The sequence below is a fragment of the Pygocentrus nattereri genome, chromosome 11, assembly GCF_015220715.1.
Source record: "Pygocentrus nattereri isolate fPygNat1 chromosome 11, fPygNat1.pri, whole genome shotgun sequence".
NCBI lineage: Eukaryota > Metazoa > Chordata > Actinopteri > Characiformes > Serrasalmidae > Pygocentrus > Pygocentrus nattereri.
Genome location: NC_051221.1, coordinates 23,967,211 through 23,991,260, shown reverse-complemented (window position 1 = coordinate 23,991,260; position 24,050 = coordinate 23,967,211). Strand labels below are relative to the sequence as shown.

General features: G+C 38.7%; 2 protein-coding genes across 4 annotated transcripts; one reads left to right on the top strand and one right to left on the bottom strand.

Annotated features, from left to right (window-relative positions):
• Nucleotides 1-217: 217 nt before the first annotated feature.
• Nucleotides 218-13,698, bottom strand: dus2 (dihydrouridine synthase 2). 3 transcript variants are annotated; one of them, XM_037542765.1, is made up of 17 exons: nt 13,616-13,654; nt 13,081-13,127; nt 12,244-12,389; nt 11,966-12,011; nt 10,778-10,869; nt 10,586-10,629; nt 10,383-10,443; nt 10,157-10,204; nt 9,962-10,027; nt 9,737-9,807; nt 7,078-7,164; nt 6,502-6,670; nt 6,239-6,360; nt 2,918-3,064; nt 2,659-2,746; nt 1,425-1,498; nt 218-1,306 (listed from the first exon to the last, which is right to left on the bottom strand). In XM_037542765.1, the coding sequence occupies exons 3-17, from the start codon at nt 12,367-12,369 to the stop codon at nt 1,036-1,038; spliced, it is 1,512 nt and encodes a 503-aa protein (XP_037398662.1). In that variant the 5' UTR covers nt 12,370-12,389; nt 13,081-13,127; nt 13,616-13,654; the 3' UTR covers nt 218-1,035. The 3 variants fall into 3 exon arrangements, with proteins under 3 accessions (XP_037398662.1, XP_017555541.1, XP_017555542.1); XM_017700052.1 differs by lacking the exon at nt 13,081-13,127 and having other exon boundaries at nt 13,616-13,698; XM_017700053.2 differs by lacking the exons at nt 13,081-13,127; nt 13,616-13,654 and adding an exon at nt 12,951-12,992.
• A 7,570-nt stretch (nt 13,699-21,268) lies between these two features.
• Nucleotides 21,269-22,623, top strand: LOC108428735 (cadherin-related family member 3). The gene is made up of 3 exons (XM_017699986.2): nt 21,269-21,480; nt 21,954-22,192; nt 22,362-22,623. The coding sequence occupies exons 1-3, from the start codon at nt 21,429-21,431 to the stop codon at nt 22,545-22,547; spliced, it is 477 nt and encodes a 158-aa protein (XP_017555475.2). The 5' UTR covers nt 21,269-21,428; the 3' UTR covers nt 22,548-22,623.
• Nucleotides 22,624-24,050: the final 1,427 nt, after the last annotated feature.

Sequence of the window (24,050 nt, the reverse complement as noted above, 5' to 3'; positions counted from 1 at the left end):
CAGTCTATTAGTGAAGAACTCACACTTTCCTCACTCATCTCCAGATCCTCTTACAATGAATAGTGCATGTTAATCTCCTCTGTTCTCCTAAAGTGTTCAGGAGGATGAGTTCAGAAATCAGTGATCCTTTATCACTAGAGCATGGCACTAATGCACTGTATCTGTTTTTATTTTTCCTAAGACAAAGATAAGCTGACCTTAAGAAAGACATTTTACCTTCAGGACTGATAGATGTTTTTTAATTCAAATAGAATTTGATTAAATGCACGCAGTACCCGCTTTAAAAGTGTAGGTAGAACTTCAGTGTCTAAGATATAGGACCTCCAAATGTAACTGTTCAAAAAGTCCTGTGTGAATGTCCTCTCAATCATAGCTTGACAATCATTTTCAGCTTTCACAACCCAAACAGTCTGAGTGATTAAGAGACAGTTGCCTGCCCCCTTTTGGTCTGTGGAACAATGTCTATATTGTTTAGAACAGTGGATCCCAAACTGGTCCTCAGGCAGTCCACATTTTTGCTGTGACCTAAATCACAAAGCATAATGGTGGAGCAAAATCGTGGACTCCCTGTGGGCTCTGAGGACCAGTCTAAAGACCTCTGGTCTAAGGCATTTGTATTTTTGCTCAACCATACCCATAACTTGAAAACTACTCCCAAGTACTTCCCTACACAATTAAGTCTGTTCCCTGCTCCAACACACCTGCCTTAATTTACCAGCCAGTTAAAAAGTAAAAGCCAGAACAAGAATTAGGAACCACTAGCTTAGAATGTACATCCTGCTTCTGACGAATATCTCACTACTCTTTGAATGAAAACCAACAAGCATGTCCAAAGCACACACTCTCTGTCTCACAAATGCATACAATCATACAAAAAGGATTAAAAGGAAGAGGAAAGTTTTAGGAATAACATGCAAGTCTTCAGCTGATATCTTGGTGTAGAGACGATGTGCTGCACTGTTACAAATGAAATGCAGCCACAGTCCTCATAATGAGTTCATAAGGTTAGCAGTTGTTGATTCATCATGGTTGTGGTCATGGTACAGTCTGACCACATGAGCCATTTACTACCATCATCTTGTCATTTGTCTCCTGTTCATCTTTCTGTGATGGCTCAGTGATCCGTCTCTTCCTGTTTGTTGAGTCAGTAATGCCACTGTCCTCTGATATGCCCTGTTTTCTCTCCTCCCTTTTTCTCTTGTTCACCAGTCCTGAATTCTCTTCTCCGATACGGCCCTCAGGTACCCCAAGCGTACGCAGACATACGATGGCAGCAGCTTGCTCTGCAAATTTCTTTGACTTCTCCCTGAAAAGAAAGTAATACGATAAAATAATTATAATCTTCAATTATAATCTTAAAATCCTAGAATAAATGTTTGCCTGTCAAAAAAACAAAAAAAAAAAAACAACAAAAAAAAACTGACCACAAGGTGGACCTATACTTCTTATTTGCTACTGTAACTGTGGACTGAAAAGCTCTGTCTTGGGCACGCTGCTCCTGAAAAGAAAGAAAGAAAAAAAAGAACCAATTTGATGAACCGAGATAAAAGTTTATATTTTCTATGATTTGCAGTAAGTACACAAGACTGTGGATGATTGTGTCATGGAGTCAATCTCCATTTCAAAATCGTTACCCCCTAGACATTAGATTCCATCCACAGACTCTAGAAGTTGTAGCATTTTGGTGTTGTTAAATTGTTAAATTATACAATAGCATTTTAGGTACTAATTACAGTTAAGGAAGAAAAAAATGTGACCACTATAAAATAATTTGATAAAAAAAGTGGATAACATAAAAACATTAAATGGAGGGGGAAAAAAAGTCCCAATTTCTTGGCATGAATAATCAGTGCTAAGTACATTTGTGATTGATTCATTCATCCATCTTCCATCTACCACAACCAAGATAAAAATTTAATCAAGATAAAATCATTCATGAGAAGGTCCTAAGTTTTTTAGTTTGTGTCATATAATCATAAACATTTAATTAAATAGCAGCATTTACCACAGAATGTCTAACTCTGTAAATTTGTCCCATAGCATAATGCCAGCACATCAGTGAGATGTGTTATTCTAATACCAAGCTAATAATGATGTTCTCACAATATGTTTACTACAATTTTGTGAGTTTTGTGAGACATACATGTAAAATTATTTTACTTTGAAAACAAATTATGTTTTTTGTACGGTTTGTTTGGATTGGCTTTGTTAATCCACACCAAAAAGATTTTAGGACCCATTTGAAATATTACAGGCTACAATATGTTAGTCTGGTATAGTTTCGGGTGAAAATATATGCTTCTCAGAATTATCTGCCTGTCATATATGTCCATGTATCTTTTAGGACTGTGTTAAATGGTAAAGAAAATGGTTAAAATACAGCAGAGAGCTGATCTCACATAATATAAATAAAAACAAGTTCATTTTAAATATTAAAATGTGGCTCCTAAAGTAGATTAAAAAGTTGTATATGTACTATACACACAACTAGAATCCGTATACAGTACTTTTTAAATTTTCTATTACTTTACTGGAAGCAGGACAGAAGAGAATTTTTAATGCGTAATTCCAGTGGGCAGCTGCAGTGCTCCATTACATTCACACCAGTCTGGAGTTGCACAAAGTAAAGATGAGAAAGAGCCGGCATTTGATACTTACCGTCTCGTACACAGGCTGCTCCAACTTCTCCTTTCGACTCCATTCCAGCAAATACATCTTTGGAGTGATCTGAGGGGGATATTCTCTTCTGTGTCATGCACACGCAACACAGACACACAAACACTTTCTTTAACACAAGTGATGGTTCCTCCCACCAACAGTGACGCTATACTTAAAAATATGAATATTTGGACCAACATAAGTACTGACTCACTTTTATAATGTAGAATTTAAGTGAAAAAATTTTTTTGGGACAAACCTTTCAAATTTCACTGCCATAGTGATGACATCACCATCCAACGTAGGCTGATCTGAAAGACTGCTACTGTTAGCCTGAAGGTAACTCTTTCGGGCCTCCAGATCAGCCTGGGCCTTCTTGTAGAAATCAGTCATTCCAAACACTTCACTGAAAAACACATGGAGACATAAGGACATGTGAAGACAAACTGCAGAAATTTCACATTTTTAAATAAAATTCTGGATTATAACATATCCAATAATGCGTGACAGATTAGCTGTCACACCCCAGCCCCACTGGTGGAGCCCAGCTGTGCCTTGCTTGTTGAAATGGGCCTCAGTCTGAAAGCTCATTAAGGTACTCACATATTGCCCTCAGCAGGTGAGCAACTGCATACCTCCGGCATTGATATCAATAGCAACTATTCAGATACTGATGATATCCACCAGCAGACAACACCAATAAGTTACAACTTCCAGAGTCTGTGGATGGAATTCAATGTCTAGGGGGGTAACGATTTTGAAATGGAGATCGAATCTGCGATACAATAATCCACAGTCTTGCATACTTCAGTTTCTTGTGGCTTTTTTAATGCATTATCTATCACCAGTGCTTAACCATGTTCCCATGAAAATATTTATGAATACTGCCCAACCATGCTGGTATAAACAATTAAAATCTCCCTGCACTAAAGTCTGTAACACATTTTCAGTAATTTCCCATCACATGAAGTTTACTTTGAGAAACAGTCTTGCCCTGTACTTTACATTCTGTGATATAACAGCATATTTCTTGTGCAAAATAAAGACTGACACACCTCTCAGCCATTCACATCTGACTAATCTTTAAGTGCTCCTTTGTGCAAAAGGGAAAACTGGCCAACACTGTTAAGAACAGCGGTTAATCCTAACTATTAGTCTCAGAGATGTTAAAAGGTTACTAAGGAACATTTCATTCCTAAACACACTATTCTGACCATCTGGAATAAGGTGCTTTTTAGTTGGTTTTTTTAATTATTCCTGACGCTGAAAAAGTTGGAAAAAGGAATTAAACTCACACACATATGCTCAATGTCAAAACTATTAACAGACAGGGATAAACTGGCTTTAAATTAAGCTAAAACTGTTACTGTATTTGAAAACCCAGATTGTAACACGGCATCTAACAATAACATTGTTCTGTAACGACATTTAAGTCAGTTACTTTTTGCTCTATTGTTAGCTTTTTTTTAGCTCAAACTTCCTTCTTATTAGCCATGAAAACCACCAACTTTAACGCCTAGTCAGTAAAAGAGTCCCTTGTTGATAAAAGGTGCAGATCTGGGATTCACTGACAGAGTGATATGGTAAACTGAGAATGTCGTTCACACTGTTGATTTCACGTGTTCACTTAAGTTTGCTTGAGTGGGGGAGCGGAGGGCCACAGACATCTCAGGTTCTTTGTTACTTTCCAGCTCTCTAGTAAAGCTGTATTAGTTTTAGGCCAGCCAGAATCACAGCAGTCTGATGCTGTTGCTTTATCTGCCTTGATCGGGTGTCCCTGCTTGCCTGCCTTCTGGACCAGTTTAACCACCATGGAGCGTACTGCTGTTCAGTGCTGTGCAGAAAGCCTCACCTGCATGCTACTCAACCTCCTGATGATACTCTGCCTCTACAGACTAAAACTATTTAAATTATAGACACTGTATGACCTGCCTTACAATACATTGAGTTCTTCTCATACCAATACTAACAAATTATCATTATAGGCTTCTAACAATAGTCATTTTCATGGTTTCTGTGATACGCTTGTAAGAGTAGTAATTGGATTTCATGGGTAACAGTGATTGTTTTTCATAGATCTATTTCTTATTGACGGATTCTCATGGATGAATTTCTCACTGTTACTCTAACAGGCTCCCAACAGTAGTTATTAGTCATCACTGGTTTATCAAAACATTTCTATCCAATGACAGTCAGGTTCATTTTTCCATTTTTCTATATTCAAAATTGTTATATATTCAATATCTTATAATTATTGTAAAGTGTTATATTTGTCTTTGTTTTTGCTATCCAGTGTCAATCAATAGAGGATGTGTTCCCCCTTTAGAGTCTTGGTTCCTCTCAAGGTTTAATTTTCTTGTTCTTAGGTTTTCATGTTTAGTTTTCTTGGCCACAGTCACCCATCGTTTGCTCACAGGGGCTTAGACCCAGGTTTTCTGTAAAGGTGCTTTGTGACAAACACCTGTTGTAAAAGCACCATATAAATAAACTTTGAGTTGACCTGATTTAACTACTATGAACATAGTAAATTAAGCAAAGTTTGCTCTAAATTGGCCTACATTCATATTTTGTCAGTTCTCAAACACACATTTCCAAAGACCATCCTGTGAAGCCAGTTTATTTGCTTTGAAGTCATCCTTTGTGCTGATGAGCTTTTTAGTATGTGCAACAGATACTACCAGGTAGGACTGGGAGTCAATCCCACAAAGAATCAATTCCTTGACTTCAGGCTTTCGGGAACTGAGAGTAGACCTTAAAGCTTTGAACTGCACAGAGTAGTGCTCAAGTTTGCCTGTACACAGACAGCCCAGCTGCATTAGAAATAAATTGGAAAACATCAGTTTTGTAGAGAAAAACTGGCTTATAATTAAACAACATGGCCTGTGCCAAGCCATCTATCCACCTCAAGGAGTTAACGGTTAGCCATTGTTAGTCATCTAAATTAATCTAACTAACATTTGCTCACAAATGTCCAAACAGAGGTCAAATACAGCTGCTAGCATACTCTTTATTTCACCATATGTGCATTTCTGTGTCTAGTTTTGCAATAGTCTGGATTACTGTGTGGAATCAACTCCATTGATCCACTTTTAAATTGAATCGAAATTGACTTCAAACTGTCTGGAATCAAACAACCCAACTACCATGTAGGCTGAAAGTTTGACACAACAGCAAGTAGAGAGCTGGGACTTGTCAAATTTCAAACGGTCAGTGTTACCAAAAGCATATTGCAATTTGATATGAATCATTTCTCACTCAAAGCTCACTGGAATAAGCAGAGAAATTCTGTCCAAACAAAGCAGATTCTACACTGTCAACTGATACCATATTTGTGTTGAGTAGTACAGCTAATGTTTTACAATAATTTGAATTTTGAGTTTTGTTAGAAATGCAGACACAAAGCCGTTGATACAGAATGTACATCAAATATAATTGTAAAATTTGTATGTAATGAACTATGGAATTAATAGTATGGCAAAATGGCAATAATAAATTTAGACTTCCTAAGGTTTAATGTGATATTATCCTTTCCTGCAACCAAGTTCTAGTTTCTATCATAAGCTCTCAGTAGATGCTTTACCAGATTTCTGCACTGGTCTGTGCAGCATGGAGCCGTTTGCCCATCGGGGATTCCACCCTGTCCTTTAGCATCTGGCACAGGCAGTATTTGGTGTTAAAGGTGTTGTTGTCATAGCAAACAGCCTGCAGTCAGATAGAGACAAAACTGACTATTGTAAAAGCTCTTAAATATTTTGAATTTGAGGCATGAGTAGTTACAGAGGCCACATCATGGAGAAAGAAAACAAAGAAGTTATTAAGCAAGCTCCCAAAAGGCCCACTTACATATTTAATATACTCCTCCATAGCCTCGTCCACTGACACCGCCCCCTGGCTGCGGAATATGGAAGGGTTCCACATTGCAGCTCGAGCCAGCATGACAGAGGATGCTCCTGTTGCCTCTCGGAACATCTCAATGTTATCATGTGTTTTAACATGATCTACAGAGCCACCACTAGCAAAATGGAAGAGAGCAAATGCAAAGAAATACAAAGAGAGGAGAGTTACATGGAGATAAAACTGATTGCAGGTAACAAAGCATTTCTGCCTGACGTTGACAGGAGCATATAGATCCAGAACCAAGCAAATCTGTTTACAATTCCGAAAGTTGAAAATGCAACTTCCAATGTTGATCTAAACCAGAACTAAACTCGTATAAAATGCAAACAGTAGCAGGAAAACATTTCACTAAATGGGTTCACAGTTAAACTGATAATCTAAAACGCAAACATGATCAATAGAAAAAGCAGTAAGGGACATTACTATTGTATAATCCTCACCTCTGATGAGGTTTTCTAGTTTGCAGAGAAATCCAGCTTTGTAAACTACACCCCAAGTTGGTACTAAATAGCCCATACTTACTTAGCTATCACTGGGATGGACACACTTTCAGCTACAGCTTGGATGTAGTCACAGTGGACCGGGTGTCGTGGTCTCTCTTCCTTCATCCTGAGAAGCAGAAATACAAAAACAGACCGGCTATCAAAACACATGCCTTATATATGCCTTATGCATACTTATTACTAGAGCTGACTAGTATGAGCAGGGCCAAGCTCTCCCTCTCTTTCAGAGAAAAAAGGAAACAAATTAAGGTTTAATTTTTAGCATCCACATTGTTTTACTTGCGGTCAACAAATAACCAGAAGTTGATTATTTTGAACTTCTGTGGATCTAAGCTCAATAGCACCACCATAAGGCCATAGAAAAAAAACATGAACTGGCTAAGATGGGGCTGATTTACTAACCCACGCTGTAGATTAAAGCAACAGAACCTATCTGTGATTCCATGCCAAATGCATTGTGACGTATTACATTGCCCTCTAAATTCATAACTCATTTTGTAATTTAACAAAATTAAGCTTGCAAATTCTAGCTAAGCCTTTCTACAGTCAGTATTAGTTGGAACAGAAGGATCGGATTCTAAAATCTGACTGGCTGAGACACGCTCAAAGCCACAGTCAAATACTGCACAGGCACACACAAATATTTTGTTCACACCACGGTAGATGCAGTCAAATTATGAGCATGCCATGACATGTCAGCGTTCAATGCAGAAGCATGGCAATTTGACTCATAAGAAGCTTGTGTTTGTTCAAGTCCACTACTACAATAATGACAATTCCTAAACACTACCCTTATGGAATTTGCAGTATCATGTTGGCTCGAAGCCACAAGTGGTGCTACAGTAACTGTGTACAAACATTTGAAGCTTATAAAGGCTTGTAACAGACATTCAAGTACAACCCCAATTCCAATGAAGTTGGGACATTGTGTAAAACATAAATAAAAACAGAATATGATGATTTGCAAATCAACCTATATTCAATTGAATACACTACAAAGACAAGATATTTAATGTTCAAATGGATAAACTTTATTGTTTTTAGCAAATATTCACTCATTTTGAATTTGATGCCTGCAACAAAGAAGTTGGAAACAGGTGAGTGTCATGACTGGGTATAAAGGGAGCATCGTTCACAAGCAAGGATGTGGCGAGGTTCACCACTTTGTGAACAACTGCGTGAGCAAATAGTCCAACAGTTTAAGAACAACGTTTCTCAACATTCTCTCATTTAGGGATTTCATCATCTACAGTCCACAATATCATCAGACAATTCAGAGAATCTGGAGAAATCTCTGCAAGTAAGCGGCAAGGCAGAAAACCAACATTGAATGACCGTGACCTTCGATCCCTCAGACGGCACTGCATTAAAAACCGACATGTTTCTATAACAGATATTACCACATGGACTCAGGAACACTTCAGAAAACCACTGTCAGTTAACACAGTTCGTCGCTCCATCTACAAGTGCAAGTTAAAACTCTGCCATGCAAAGCGAAAGCCACATAACAACACCCAAGACCACAGTTGGCTTCTCTGGGCCCGAGCTCATCTGAGATGGACTGACACAAAGTGGAAAAGTGTCCTGTGGTCTGACGAGTCCACATTTCAAATTGTTTTTGGAAATCATGGACGTCGTGTCCTCTGGGCCAAAGAGGAAAAGGACTGTCCGGATTGTTATCAGCACAAAGTTCAAAAGCCAGCATCACTGATGGTGTGGGGGTGTGTTAGTGCCCACGACCTGGGTAACTTGCACATCTGTGAAGGCACCATTAATGCTGAAAGGGACAAACAGGTTTTGGAGCAACATATGCTGCCATCCAAGCAACGTCTTTTTCAAGGACGTTCCTACTTATTTCAGCAAGACAATGCCAAGCCACATTCTGCACGTGTTACAACAGCGTGGCTTCATAGTAAAAGAGTGCAGGTACTAGACTGGCCTGCCCGCAATCCAGACCTGTCTCCAACTAAAAAGTGTGGCATATTATGAAGCGCAAAATACGACAACAGAGACCCATTGAGCAACTGAAGTTGTACATCAAGCAAGAATGGGAAAGAATTCCACCTACAAAGCTTCAACAATTAGTGTCCTCGGTTCCCAAACGCTTATTGAGTGTTATTAAAAGGAAAGGTGATGTAAGACAGTGGTAAACATGTCCCTGTCCCAACTTCTTTGGAACGTGTTGCAGGCATCAAATTCAAAATGAGTGAATATTTGCAAAAAACAATAATGTTTATCCACTTGAGCATAAAATATCTTGTCTTTGTAGTGTATTCAATTGAATATAGGTTGAAAAGGATTTGCAAATCATCATATTCTGTTTTTATTTATGATTTACACAACGTCCCAACTTCATTGGAATTGGGGTTGTAAGATATTTAGTTATATAAATAATTTAGTAATGATTTGAACTTAAATGCCATGTGACATTCATGTTGTAGTTGATAAAATGTGTGACCAGTACCTAGTTAGACACCTCATGTCATTGTTTTGTGATGTAACTAGGAAGGAGCTGTCAAATGTGATGATACAGTGTGTGAACTACTGAAAAGTGCTAGTTTTAACTCTCCTATCCAGTATTAAGTCACTGCAAATTACTACACTGAAAAGCATACATGCTTTTAAAATAATAATAATAATAATAATAATAAAAAAGAAAGATCAAATGAACAGTTTACCTGCCATGGACAGCTATTGCTGACACCCCTGTTTTCTCTATTCTCTTCACCAAATTCACAGTTTCTTTTATCTGAAAAAGCAGATAAGTGTTTATTAGTACAGAGAAATGTACGCAATATAAATGTAAAATGTCAGCATAGGATTGTCTTTTCAGTATGTACAGTATAAGTTACACAGTACTTTAATTCTCAAATCTCTGATTAATGCAACCTATGAATACTCACAGTGGGCAGGATGCGGATCTTACACGTCACTGGTTTTGAAATTCCTCTAACAAGAGTGGTCAGAATCTGCACAGAAAAACAAAGTCGAACCGTGAGCACCTCAGTTCCCTAACAATCCTCAGCAGCTATCACTGCTGTAGAGCAAATAAAGCTCAGTGCTTGGTGAACCACTAGAGTTAGAGATGGTTTACTTACAGCCTCAATTTTGTCAGGATCAGAAAGAAGTGCAGATCCCATTCCACCCTGTAGGTAAACACATCTTATTGATCCATAGTAGCAGTAGTAATAATAATAATAATAATAATGTTTTCTGGGTGAAAATTTGCCTAGAATATGTTGCACAAATAAGAAAGTAAAACATGCTCTGAGATGTAAGATCTACTATCAGAGTGACACATTGTATTTGACGTTTAGCTCTTACCTTGGTAGAGTATTCCTTTGGACAGCCCATATTGACATCCACAGCTGCCACATCATTCTCCCTGTTCAGGATTATGACATTAATGGACTTACTGGACTTTTAGGATGCAAGAAAATGTGTGGTGCACAATGTGAGAAAATACCATCCTCAATTTCCATACAGCAATTAAAAAGCAACCCTACATTTGTCTTACTACAACTCACACAAGCTGGGCCACTGCCAGGGCTCTCTTTGGATCTGCAGTTCCCTTATGGCAAAAATCAAAATGAAAATGTGTCTTAAAAATAATGAACCAAAAAAATGAGCATTTTGACAAACGAAAAAGTAGCAAATATTTAATTCCATCTAAACAAAAAGAGTAGGAAACAGAAGTAATTTTCTGTTCTTACACTTACCATCTGAAAGACCACCCGATCCTTTTCTTTACTACAGGTCCGGAACATCACTCTCTCATCTGGACCTATGAAGTCCACTGTCTCCAAAACATCTAGCAAAAGACACAGTTCCTCTTATATGATGTACACTGGTGCACATTTTAGCTTGCCTCCAACTTACACAAAATGTAGAAAAAGTACTATTTTGTAATATCTTGACAGACTGAATATGCAGTTCACATGTAATGAATGAAGCAGCGTTTCCCACACACAGGTTAAAATTGGTGGTGTGTCAATGTATATGAACATCTGCCAAAGTATATTTCAACCATTAAAATATGCTAAGCTTGTTAATTAATCTGTTAAAAAAAAACATGACTTGAATTTGACTGCTGCATAAACACAGCTCAGGTCTGGAGAAAAACTGAGCAGCACTTGCACAAAGTTGGCTAACTACTACCCAAAACTAGTAAATTTGTCCCAGCTGAATTGGTCTTCTCTTAGTTGAAAAGAATGCCTAGTTGCAGTTACATTTGTGATTGATCTCCTATTTATTTAACAGGTGAGTACTGAAAAATATTTTAACAAGGAGCCACTTGAAGAGAGTTTCCAGATGTGTATAGAAAGGTTCTCTGTGGTATAAAACTAGCTAAAAGTTACTAAAATGCAGAGAAGTGAATGTTGTACATTATCTGAGTTTACCTCTGTTGCTTTTGATATGTGTTTAAACTCTTTTGCCAGTAATTATGTTTTCTTCTGTCAGTCATAAAACACTTCATTTCACTGTTATTGTCCTGTCAGTCTGTATATAAAAGAGCTGGTAGGTTGTAGGTTGAACTAGAAGGGCAAAAAAACCTTTTTACAGCGATAACAAAAACTGAGGCAGGCATTGAGTCAAACCATTCATGTTTATACATTTACATGACAGTGAATAGGTTCACAGGAGAAAAGTACTCATGCTCAAATAAGACATATAACAAATTAAGCCTGTAAATTAAACAGGTCTGAATGTAACTGATATACCTACATAGTCTTGTAAATGAAAGATTGCGTGTTTTTGTAATAGTCACGTGGTTGTATTAAAAAATCATTTGGATATTTATTTATATTTCAGAGTCTGTGTCTCTCCCCACTTTCACCCTCAGCACCAAAGTTTATTGTAGTTTACAATACAATTTATCTGTGAATACAGAAAGAAGACAGACTTACCATTAACTACCCTTTCGCACTGAATCATTTTTAGATCAATCAGTTCCTTCAAGAGAAGAAGAAAAATCCTGACACAACAAATACTACAAAATCAAGTGGCACTCGTATCTGTACTTATAGTCATAAAACATGTAGTTGAACACTGTATCTATGTACACAGAGAACTAGTATGTGTGTAGTATGTGAAGTATCTACACAGGCTACTTCACAAGACACACAGACATCGGAGCATTACCAATCAGGGTTATAAGACACATTGACAGCATACAAGCTCTCACCTCACAATAGACAATGTCAGCACCGTAGTCTAATGCCAGAAGCCTCATGGGTAATGTGCCCACCCGTACCATAGGTGCTAGAATAACCTTATTGCTGAAACTCAGCTTGCCCACGGTGTTAGACATGATGCTGCCTTCCTGAAAATCTGAGGACAAAAAGAGATCATGCTCAGTGCATTACAGTAAAAATCACCAGCCTAAATGCTTTCTGTCACTATTCCAGCAGCAGCTGCAGCTCTGGTTTGTACCAAAACACTTGACTCAAGGCAGCTTTTCACCATTAGCAATCCAATGGTCTCTATACCATTTTTATATGCACTGCAGACAATGGTAAAATAACAGCAAATTTGAAAAAAATTACGTTTTTTTTTGGATACTTTTTTACTTGCAACACCCTGCATGCAGCTCTCTGCCATGAGCCAAAAAAAAAAAAAAAAGAATTAGGCCAAAACCGTATCTCAAAACTATCATAAAACAATGTTCCCAAGCACTTCGTGAGGTGCTGTGAGGGAGCTTGTAGAGCATTTTAGAGGATTCAATTGTCTGGCTCCCGTAGCCATCACTGTGATCAATGTGAACAATTCTAGCTCTGCACTTTTATCTAGGATGCTATTTCACATCAAACCACTCAGAATGACTTTACGTCTTAATCACTGAATTACGTAGAAATGTTGAAATACGGGTTGAATTCTCCTTTAATTCAGTACCTGATGGCACATAACTTGATACTTCCATGTAACCTACAACATCTGTAAATTTGAGAAAAAGGACAGATTAAACATAAATACACCGGGGTATATTGCGCATTTTGGTACGTGTCGTCTCTTTAATACGCACCTAACTTAAAGTCAGTGAGCTGTGTGTGTTTCAATAACGCCACTGGTCTGCAGGATGAGAGAGAGAGAGAGAGAGAGAGAGAGAGAGAGAGAGAGAGTGTGAAAAAAAGAGAGAGAGAGAGTGTGTGTGAAAAAGAGAGAGAGAGAGAGAGAGAGAGAGAGAGAGAGAGAGAGAGAGAGAGAGAGAGAGAGAGAGAGTGTGTGTGAAAAAGAGAGAGAGAGAGAGAGAGAGAGAGAGAGAGAGAGAGAGAGAGAGAGTGAGAGAGTGTGTGTGTGTGTGTGTGAAAAAAAGAGAGACAGAGTGTGTGTGTGAGTGTGTGAGTGTGTGTGTGAGAGAGAGAGAGAGAGAGAGAGAGAGAGAGAGAGAGAGAGAGAGAGAGAGAGAGAGAGAGCTAACTGCCATTTTAGCAACATTAATAAAGGCAGTATGAAGCAGTATAAGACAGACACATTACACCAGCTCCTCCGTCCGCTGTGACGGTAACAGAAACCCTGACATTACAACAGAACAAAGCAGTAGCTGAATATAAACTTACCGGCATCAGAACCGAACCCGCACAGCTGCCGCACTGTAAACGCGTGTTCAGATCCGGAGTCCCTCACACACGTCATCAACAAGCGGCGGCGATGTTTTTGGCTAACTCTCAAACTGCGCTTTCTGCCTCTATAGTGCACACTACACACTACGACTAGTGCACTGCATGCACCTTACATTTGGGACTGAACCTCTGACTGTGTCCGTGTGGATTTGTACAGATCAGTTTAAGACCAACACGGGGGCCTTTAAAGATGAAATCTGCCTGGACTAAACCCGTGTTAATCACGCAGGCTGACAAATATCTCTAAATAAACGAACAAAATCTGACAACAGAATCAGTATAATACAGGAGAGGAACTTCCCTGCTAGCCTTATAGCCTGATATTGATTATGTGCTGCACTCAACACCCCAACATCCACTGCACGCCTTTTATATTAGCCAAAAGTCATTTGTGTCAAAAGTGATATTCAAACCACAAATCTGGACGTGCAAAGAACAGCACTTCTCTGTTTAAACTACAACAACTTTACTAACAAACTTGTTGAGTATACTGTTATTTTTTTCATTTTGCATGCTAAATTCTTTATTCATAAACAGTTTTCAAATTCTCGGCCAACCCTGTCCCTCTTTTTAGTGGAATTTAAATCACTACTACTACTAGATGTTTCTATGACCAGCTCTATGGGAGAGATGCTTGATTAACTGGCTTTCCACCTTTGTGTGTGTGTGTGTGTGTGTGTGTGTATGAGAGAGAGAGAGAGAGAGAGAGAGAGAGAGAGAGAGAGAGAGAGAGAGAGAGTGTGTGTAAGTGAATGTGTGTATATGTCTATGTATGCAACCTCCTGTACTGTTCACATATTCTTATATGGTGTCTGATAATGTATTGGTCTGACATTTGTTTTGTTTTGTTCTTTAAATTAAAAAAAAAGATGAAAAATGAGTGTTGTTAGATGTTTCTAGTTACACAAACAGATACTTTTTAGGTCAAGGCTGGAAATGACGATAAATTGTACTTTCCAGTACCTTAGCATGTCGGAAGTGTGTAGTTTGTGGTTTGTAGGGGGTGATATATGTCAGTAATATGGGGGTGATATATGTCAGTAATCATCATCGTCAACATCGTCGTTGACTGCTTAATCCAGATAGGGTAGCGGTAGCAGTTGGGAGAGCAGAGAATCCCAGATGGCCCTGTCCCCTGGAACTTCCTCCAGCTCATTCCCAGGGACAGAGTAGTAGCCCTGGTACCCCATACTCCCGGAGGACCTCCCACAAGATATCTCAGGAAACCTGGTCGTAAGCCTTCTCCAAATCCACAAAACACATGTAGACTGGGTTGACAAACTCCCAAGCCCCTCCAACAATCCGCAAGAAGGTGAAAAGCTGGTCCATTGTTCCACGGCCGGGGCGGAATCCACATGGTTCCTCCTCAATCTGATGTTCAACTATCAGTCAGAGTCTCCTTTCCAGCACCTTGGCATAGACTTTCCCAGGGAGGCTGAGCTGTGTGATACCCTGATAGCTGATAGTGATATAACTAATATCACTAGAACAGCCTTCCTGCATCTCCGCAATATCGCTAAATTAAGAAATGCATTATCCATACAGGACGGAGAAAAGCTAGTTCATGCATTCATTACTTCAAGGCTAGATTATTGTAATGCCCTGCTGTCTGGATGTCCCAGCAAAAGCCTCAACAAGCTAGTCCAGAACGCTGCAGCCAGAGTCCTCACAAGAACCAGAAAATTTGACCATATTAGCCCTGTTTTGTCAACCCTGCACTGATTACCAGTTAAATTTTGCATTGATTATAAAATTCTATTACTGACATATAAAGCTCTAAACGGATTCGCCCCTCAGTACCTGAGTGAACTTCTCTCCTACTATGTACTATCACGCCTACTTATATCACAAGGCGCTGGTAGCTAGAATTAATAAAGTTACATCAGGGGGAAGAGCCTTCTCATACAAAGCCCCCCAGCTCTGGAATAATCTTCCTGTTAATGTTCGAGAATCAGACACAGCCTCAGTCTTTAATTCTAGGCTAAAAACTTACTTGTACAGTCAAGCCTTTGGTGATTAGTCTTCCCTGTCAGGTCTAGACCTGCTGGAGTCTCTGCTGCTCTGTTTTACTGTAATCTGTGGTCAGCCACTGTTTGCAGAACTGCCTCTGTGTTTTTCTTTCCTTTCTCTGCCAAGCTAATCAGCTGCCCATCCTGTGCGTCTGATGCTGTTGCCTCTTCTGCCTTGATTGGTGCCACTGCTCACCAGCCTTCTGGACCGGTTTGAGTTGGTGGAAGGAGCACTTTGAAGAATGGACCAGCCCCTACCTACTTGATGGCAATGGTAAAATCTCGAACTGTACCACGAGCCCTTCGAGCTTCGAGTACAGCTCGGCTTGATCCGCCATCCTTCAAGGTGCACGGAAGACGAGCGTCGAGAATGTTCTCTGTACTGGCACCCAGGTGGTGGAATGAACTCCCACTGGCTGTCCGAACAGCAGAGTCTCTTGCTGTCTTCAAACGCACACTGAAGACTCATCTTTTTACACAGCACTTAAATGAGCATTGAACTATAAGCTGCACTTATTTTATTTATTGTATTGTATCTTATTGTTATTGTATTGCATTGAATGGGACAGAGTTCTGAGTTCAACTCTGTTTCTTTTTCTCTTGGTGTCTGCAGTGACATATTTGTCTCTAGCAGTATCTGAGCTCCGGACTGTCTTTTCTCTAAGCTATTGGTAACTAGCAAAGATACTTTCTCTAGATTGACAAAGCACTTCTTGTAAGTCTAAATGCTTGTAATGCTAAATGCTGTAAATGTAAATGTAAATGTAACTCCTTAATTCGACCTGTTGTTTGGTGCGTAAGAACACACAACAGTCAGAGTTTTCCTCTCTGCGATTTTAATTCACACTGAGGCGACCCTCTCATCCACCTGCCGCAAGGGCCTAGGCCGCCAAGGGCCCCCCTGTAATCTCCCACTGCATATGCAGCACTGCACTGCTCCCCATGCAGGACCTTGTGGTTGGTGGGCCCACATGGTCCCCCCACGTTGCCTCTTCGGGCTGAGCCCAGCCAGGTTAGTCTATAGCACACACACTCCATTTAAAGGGATAAAATCAACAGAGTGTCATAAAATCACCAAAGAATCCTCTGTGTCCTGTAAAGCATGTTGACAATTAGCATGCTACATTTTTCCTCCTGCTCCAGTCACATTGCCTGACTGTTCTCTTGTGTAGAAGGAAAATTAGCAAAGGCATTATCACACATCAAAAATGCTACTGTTAGATTATATTACTCATTATTGTTTCATTTCACTTGTAGTGAATCACACAATATACACTAATTTAACAAGTTGCCTTTAATCAACCAAAAACATTTTTCTGTTCACTCCTGTAGGACCTTAATCTTGAGGATTAATGTGAGGAAACTTGATTTATTAGATACAGTACAGTTCAGTTATCAGTTGAGACACAGATCCTAGCAAACCACATGTGCTGACATGGTTGATGATTTAGTCTCAGGTGAAGTTCTGACCATAAAAGCCATTAAGGTTTCTACCAACAGAGACTTAGCAACACAGTGAGGCAGAGCCATAACTTTACAGACACCACAGAACATTGGCTCGGTCAGGAACCCAGACAGACCAGCGCTGTGTTCGGACATGTTTAAAGACATACATAATCTGTGTGTGGAGATGCTGAACACAGGAATTTTTCTGCATCAGATTATCTGCCTGGGCATGTTGCTGGCTTCATGTAAGACTCTGTTATATATGTACATATTACAATATATATACTTTTTCAGCTTCAGTTTCCATACTTACTGTCACATTTGCTTCCAGAATTTGCTGATATTTAGCAGAATCCATTCTCCTATCTACCCATGCAGTGTTTTCTGTGTCACTGGCAGCCACACAACCCCAACCCCAGGTTTCCTTCTAACGACTCCATCATATTAATGCAAGCAACACTGCATCGTACACTGAAAAAGTGCTTTGAATTTACGTGATTCAAATGTCTCAGTAGATTGATTTCACTCATGTGCAGCTTAGACATTTTGTACAATCAAAGCACACTGTTTCAGTATAGAGCACCATCACTCAGAGTATCAGAGTTTTCTTGGTCTTCCAGATTTGCCTTGACTTCCACAGCTCCTACCATTTCTTAATGACATTTTGAAGCGTGGAGTTCCAAGCTGTAAGCGCTCTGATATCTTTTTACAGCCTGCTTCTGCTTTGCAGTTATCAATTAACTTCATTTTCAGATCCTCTGCCAGATGCTTAAAGGAGCCCACGTGTTATTTGTTAGCACGCCATTTTTGGTCAGAGAATTTGTTACACTCAGATCAGCTTTCCTAATGACAATTCTTGTCCTGCCACACTAGTGATAAAGAGGTACTTAATGTCTGATGAGTTAATGAAGTTTCAAAAATAAAGTAACTGATCTTCTAAGCCACTTCTCCCTCTGGGTCATGGGGGGAGCTGAAGCCTATGCCAGCTGTCATTGGGGGAAGGCAGGATCTTTAAGAAATTTACTTTCTAAAATTAGTAAATGTTATTTTTCCATCATTGTTTCAAGTCATGAATTGCAAAATCAGCTTGTTGGTTTCAGGCCCGATCTTTGGTTTGACGCTGGAAGGACTTCCTGCTGCAGTGAGACTGAAAGAGAACAGCCCAGCTGGAACAGATGTCTTCTGCTTTGAAATTGATCTCTCCACAGGAGTGAGCATAGCCCCCGGGTTCCCTCTGATACTTAACTCTAATCCCCTTACTCCTGATTTCATGGTGTCCATGGTGAATTCAACACACACCAAGGTGCTTTTTTAGAGCAATTAGAGCTCAGTTTTAAAATGGCGTAGAAAATTAGACTCATATATATGTATGTATGTATGTACATGCATATATATATATATATATATATATATACAGTATGTTATGTTCATATGTAACTTTGGATTGTGTATCTTCTAGGTAACTGTGACAGGCTCACCAAACCTGGACTTTGAAAGTCCATCTACTCACTTTGTTCTCCAACATCTTGTGGTGGACAATAGTAAGGACTTTGATCTGCAGACCCTGACTATTATTCTGACAGATGTAGATGAGCCCCCAGTTTTCTTGGATGAAACTATGAACCTTTTTATCACTTTTGTTCATTGGTGTGTTTGTAATCCAGCAATAAATAAAATGTCACTGTGGTTTATTAATGTAATAAAAACCTCTCCTTCTCAGTCTCAGTCCTGCACATAGTGGAGAAGTCCCCTCCAGGCCAGATCTATCAGCCAATTGTCTCTGACCCAGAGACTCCTAATTTTATGTAAATTTAACTTTGTGTAAATTCACATATAATTTGACATTGTAAACCAATGTCTAGGTAAAAACTTTCCCTTTATCTAGCCCATATATCTGTTTGTTGTTTTCCATGTTCTGCACCATGTTTCTTAATAATGGGTCACAAATACACACAGCTGCATTTCTATGGCAGCAAACATTGGTTTGCAAATGTATCTATTGCTGGGTTTCATATACGTAGCTGTAATTTCACATATGATTTCCCACAGTTCACTTTGACCCCTCTGAACTCAGCATTCAGTATTGACCACAGTACAGTCTCTTTTTACAATCAAAGAGTTTGATTACCTAACCAATCCCAGAAGGTAAGCACACTGCAGAATCTACTGAACCATCTCAAATTAGAGATACAGCAAACAGACTTTTGTAGACATAAATGAACCTTTGTCCTACAAAAAAAACACATTTCAGTTGAGATTCTCTGTTAAGATCAATTGAGATCAAAATAGAGTTGTTCTGGAAGTTTGATGTTAAATACTTGGTTGTAGAGAAATTTACTTGTTTTCTTTACAGTGGCGGTGATAGGAACCAGGAGCCATATTACAGAAACTTCTTTAGTCAAAAATTTTATCTTATCTTCTTAGTCATCATGACTACTTCAGTTATGACTGAATTTAGGACAGAAGTTATTTAAGCTATTTTGTTCTATTGCTTTTATACATCAGTTAAATAAATAAGGTAATAAATGAATAAATTGGGATGTGAATATGGCATTTAATATGTTTTAATGTTAACAGTTCCTTCCACCAAATTATAGTTCCTTAACAAGCAGCTTGTTGCTACGTCAGATTAACAAGCCCTGCTCACTCGCTGCACAGCCTGCAGTTTGTTCTCCAGCTCCTCACAGACCAACTGACAGTTTGGGAATTTAGTGTAGTCTCATCTTCAGAGAAATTTATAATCATTTTAGCAAACTCTTCTAGTGTCTGTTTCCTATCACTACCACAGTTTACAGTTCTAACTTGCTATGTTTCTGTACACCAAAGCGTTTCACACCAAACCACCCTGAATGGAACTGATTCTTAATCATTGAGTTACTCAGAAATATAGAAAAGGCTGTCAAATTCTCCTTTATGAAAATATTTACCTTTCTCCAAAACTTCAACTTTTGTTTTCAGGAAAGGATCATCTTTCTTGTTCTTTATTTGTTTTATTCCTTATCCTCATTGGACAGATATTCCTTTAAAATCTCTGTAAATGATGGAAATAACAATCAGCCTCACTGTTACTGTTAATGATATTAATGACAACCCATCCATTTGTTTTGCTGACAACCAGAGGTTGGTAAATTGTTCTTTTAACATCCCAAGCCTACATAAAGAAGACACACGAGAGGAAATTAAAGGGGCACTCCAGCCAAATAAAAATACAGACATTTCTTTATCAATTGTAAATATGCCTACACACGTTCTTTGACAGTGCTGTAGACAGAGACTTTCCAGTTTAAAGATTAGAAAACCCCTGTTCTGATGATATATGTTGGAGGTGGATGGAACTTTGGAAATGGAAAACTATAATCACTTTGGTCTGGATACTTTTGGACAGGCTGCTTAATTTCTTTTGCACGCTGGCCAATGAAAAAGGAAGCCAAATGAAGGAAGCCTCACATTAATGCTAAGCAGCCAAATATTACATTTGCATTTATTAATTTCAACACGAATAGTTGTGCTAACTGTCAGGATGTCTTCATTGCCATGGGGGGATTCTCAATGCATGACATAATAATAAACACATAATAAACAAATACAATTAAGAATACAAAGCTGTGATTCTATCAAAACAATATGGCTGAGAGATGCCCTGTCTTACAACAGCCTTAAAAGCATTCTTAACTTTCAATGTAGGTTCATTTTATTCCAGGCAGTTTTTAACCATTTGTATTGGTCTGTCTATCATAAAATTTTGACATGATATAAACTGCAGTTGGCATCTTCAAATTATACTTTTAGGCTGGAATGCCCCTTGATATTATTTTGTGTGACTATGTGGTCCATCTTACTTGAGGTAATATCATCTTTGGTATTTAGATATTTGGTCGATCTGTTTTTTTTTTTTTTTCAGGAGAGAGGTGCCTGAGACAGAGGTGAAGGGAGCTCTAATCGTTACCATCTCATATACTGATAATGATGTAGTCCCTTTATTCACACTATTGCCTGGGTTGCAACCAGCTGTTCGTTCTAAAGTCAAATCAGATTATAGTAAGACACCTTTATCAAAGTAAACATATTGATCATTTGCATGGTGGCTACCCTATATGTCAACTTTCTAAAGACTAAATGCAATCATAAACTATGTTGAAGGCCTCATTGTATTTATTGTACATTTTTTGTATTTATTTACGTGTGTGTGTTTGTGTATAGATGTATAAACATTATCTTCTGAATTACTGAAAGCTGTGGGATTATTCTCCTATAGTTGAACAGCAGATTGGATTTTGAAGATCCTGGCAATCTCTATGCAGGCAATGAATATCATAGCACAAGACGGAAATGATACAAATTTAAAAGGTAAACTTATGTGTGAGTTTGAACAACTCCTGATCTCCTCCTTGTGATTACAGCACCCATAAGAAAATCACAAACTTGACATAATCTTCCAGCGTTTTTCAACCTAATCTCTTCCTGCCACATCTTTTGATCACCATGGATTTTGACACTGGCATTGACACTGAACAGACGCAATACAGAAAACACTGAAGCATGTTAAAGCACTTGCCCATCAGCTTTTCTAAGTGTTTCGAGGCAACAGGTTTACGGTTTACTGAAACTATTGTCCATAATAATCAACTACATGCTACAAAAGCAGCAGCTTGAGATTCAGTAGAAAAATACTGGAATATTCACTTAATCACTAGAACTCAAATTAGACTCCAACAACTTTGCTTTATATGTTGACTGTATCTGTTTGGAGATATTTACATACAGCTTGTGTGTTTGTGTGTTTGTCTCTGTGCTAATTATCTTTTCTCGATCCATCTTAGGAGCCAGCAATGTGAACAACCATTTTGGCTTTTTACCCAGCGCAGGCTCAAACGTGAGCCGTCTGATCCTGAGAGAACCGTTTGACTACAGCAGTGGCCTGGACACACAGTGGAGCTACACGCTCACTGCTTTGATTTCTGATGCCAACCTGGGGTCAGCGCCCATCCAGACAGGCACTGTCATCATTAATGTGCGAGTAGTGGATCCACACCTCACCACTGTCATCACTACAACTAATGTAGGTTTGAATAAATTTACAATCATTTCTTAAAGGACAGGCTACTTTCAAGGAGAGCAAAATTTCTAAAACGTGAGAACAAGAAGCAGCTACAAACAAAAACTTGATGGAGAATGATTTCACAGAATATAATCTCAATATGATCTCTTTTGTCTGTGCACATTTTCAGCCCAGAATTGCATACATCAACGAGAAGAAGAACATATTTGATACAAATGACTGGTATGTGTGGTTTGTCATTGCTGTGGGCAGCTTCCTTCTTCTGTCCATGTCGGTCTACCTGCTGTATAGGTGCTGTACATACCTCTCAACTACAAAACACCTCTGCTGTGAACCTACACTGATACAAGACTAGGTGGAACTGTGAGTACACATAAAGTCTTTTAAGCTGCTACATTTAATTCATTAGCAGGTATTGATTGTATATCATTGCTGTCAAAACCCTGGAACTCCATTTTATTATCTTTCATTTTGTTACACCAGTTTTATAATGAATGGGCTAATAGAAATGGTCTGAAATTACCTTAAATAAAGTCCTGCTGCAGGAACATTCAACAGAGTTACAAATGTTGTGTCGTTCGATACATTTAGAATACATATTGATGAGGTGCATGGAGAAAGCTCTTGTTTATAATTTTATTTAATTTACACTGGTTCTCACTGTAGGTTGGCAATTTTCTTCATCATTCTTCTATTAATATATTTCCCATAATAATCACCTGTTTAGATGAAGCTTCGATATTCTGACAAAATGTAACTTAGACTGAATACAGATACCTAATTTCTGTATGAATATGCATTCACAATTGTTATTGATATGCTGTAACATTCCACCCTTACGAAAGACATATGTTGTATCTACATTTAACATTTCATGATAATTATGCAGTAATGATGTAGTAATCTAATATTTACTGTTTTTCCTCACTTCCGCAGCATTGAAGATAAAGGTATCTTTATAAAGGTGAAGATAAAGGTGCAAAACGTACACTAAGCCAGCATGCAAAGCACACTGTTATACAATAACTCTTATCTTCAATTCACTCAACAGATCTACCCAAGTCAGAGATATTAAGTTAAGGTAAGTTCTTCTATTCTGAATGGATTTTCTTTCACATATCTTAATGATGTGATATTAATCTGCTTCTCTTCTCATAGGAGGTGACAAATATCAACACCATCTTTGACGGAGAGTGAGTAGATCTTGGTAAGGCAGTTGACATTTCCAGTCACAAAATAGCAACCTTTCTATTATTGTTAGTAAATGGTAGTTTCATTATTTTGCATGAAATAGCCTATAATAGAGACGTTGAAGGCATGTCCTTTGTGCGTCTGCCTAAGATGTGTTTACTTGAATAAAGTGGACCAAACAACACACTACATATTATCATTTTTTAAGGTCTGTTCTGATCCAATCTGTTTAACTCTGCTTTTTGTCCAGTTTCCAAAAGGGTGTACGAGTATAACAGCAAGTCAGGTGCTCGACGCTGGAAAGATGCCATCATTGTGTCTGAGCCTGCACTGATCCAGCCAGAGAGCAGCACTCTGGTCATCTCTGACAGGCCAGGTAATGCTGAGTCACCAACATGCTCTGGCCAATCAAAAAGCAGCGCTCAAGCTCACTCTGACCAATCACCAGCAAGCATACAGCCCCACAGTGGTTCTGATCAGTCCAATGTAGAGAGAGTTGTTAAGCACCAGTCATTCAATGCAGACACATGAGCACAGAAGCCACTGACTTTCTGTGATAGCAGATGTGATGTCAAATGTCTGAGTCTTTCTGTATTCAATCTGATGTGGAGATAATTGAAAAACAGTAATTGTTATACTAATTATGCTACATTCTTTATATAAAAAA

Excerpts from the sequence above, each read along its gene's own strand:
- dus2 (XM_017700052.1), bottom strand. The coding sequence starts at position 13,691 with ATGACGTGTGTGAGGGACTCCGGATCTGAACACGCGTTTACAGTGCGG. Across the intron at positions 10,444-10,585 it reads CTGGCAGTGGCCCAGCTTGT|GGAGAATGATGTGGCAGCTG; the intron begins GTGAGTTGTAGT and ends AATCCTGAACAG. Across the intron at positions 1,307-1,424 it reads AAGTATAGGTCCACCTTGTG|GGAGAAGTCAAAGAAATTTG; the intron begins GTCAGTTTTTTT and ends CTTTCTTTTCAG.
- LOC108428735 (XM_017699986.2), top strand. The coding sequence starts at position 21,429 with ATGCAGGCAATGAATATCATAGCACAAGACGGAAATGATACAAATTTA. Across the intron at positions 21,481-21,953 it reads AAATGATACAAATTTAAAAG|GAGCCAGCAATGTGAACAAC; the intron begins GTAAACTTATGT and ends GATCCATCTTAG. Across the intron at positions 22,193-22,361 it reads CTGTCATCACTACAACTAAT|CCCAGAATTGCATACATCAA; the intron begins GTAGGTTTGAAT and ends GCACATTTTCAG.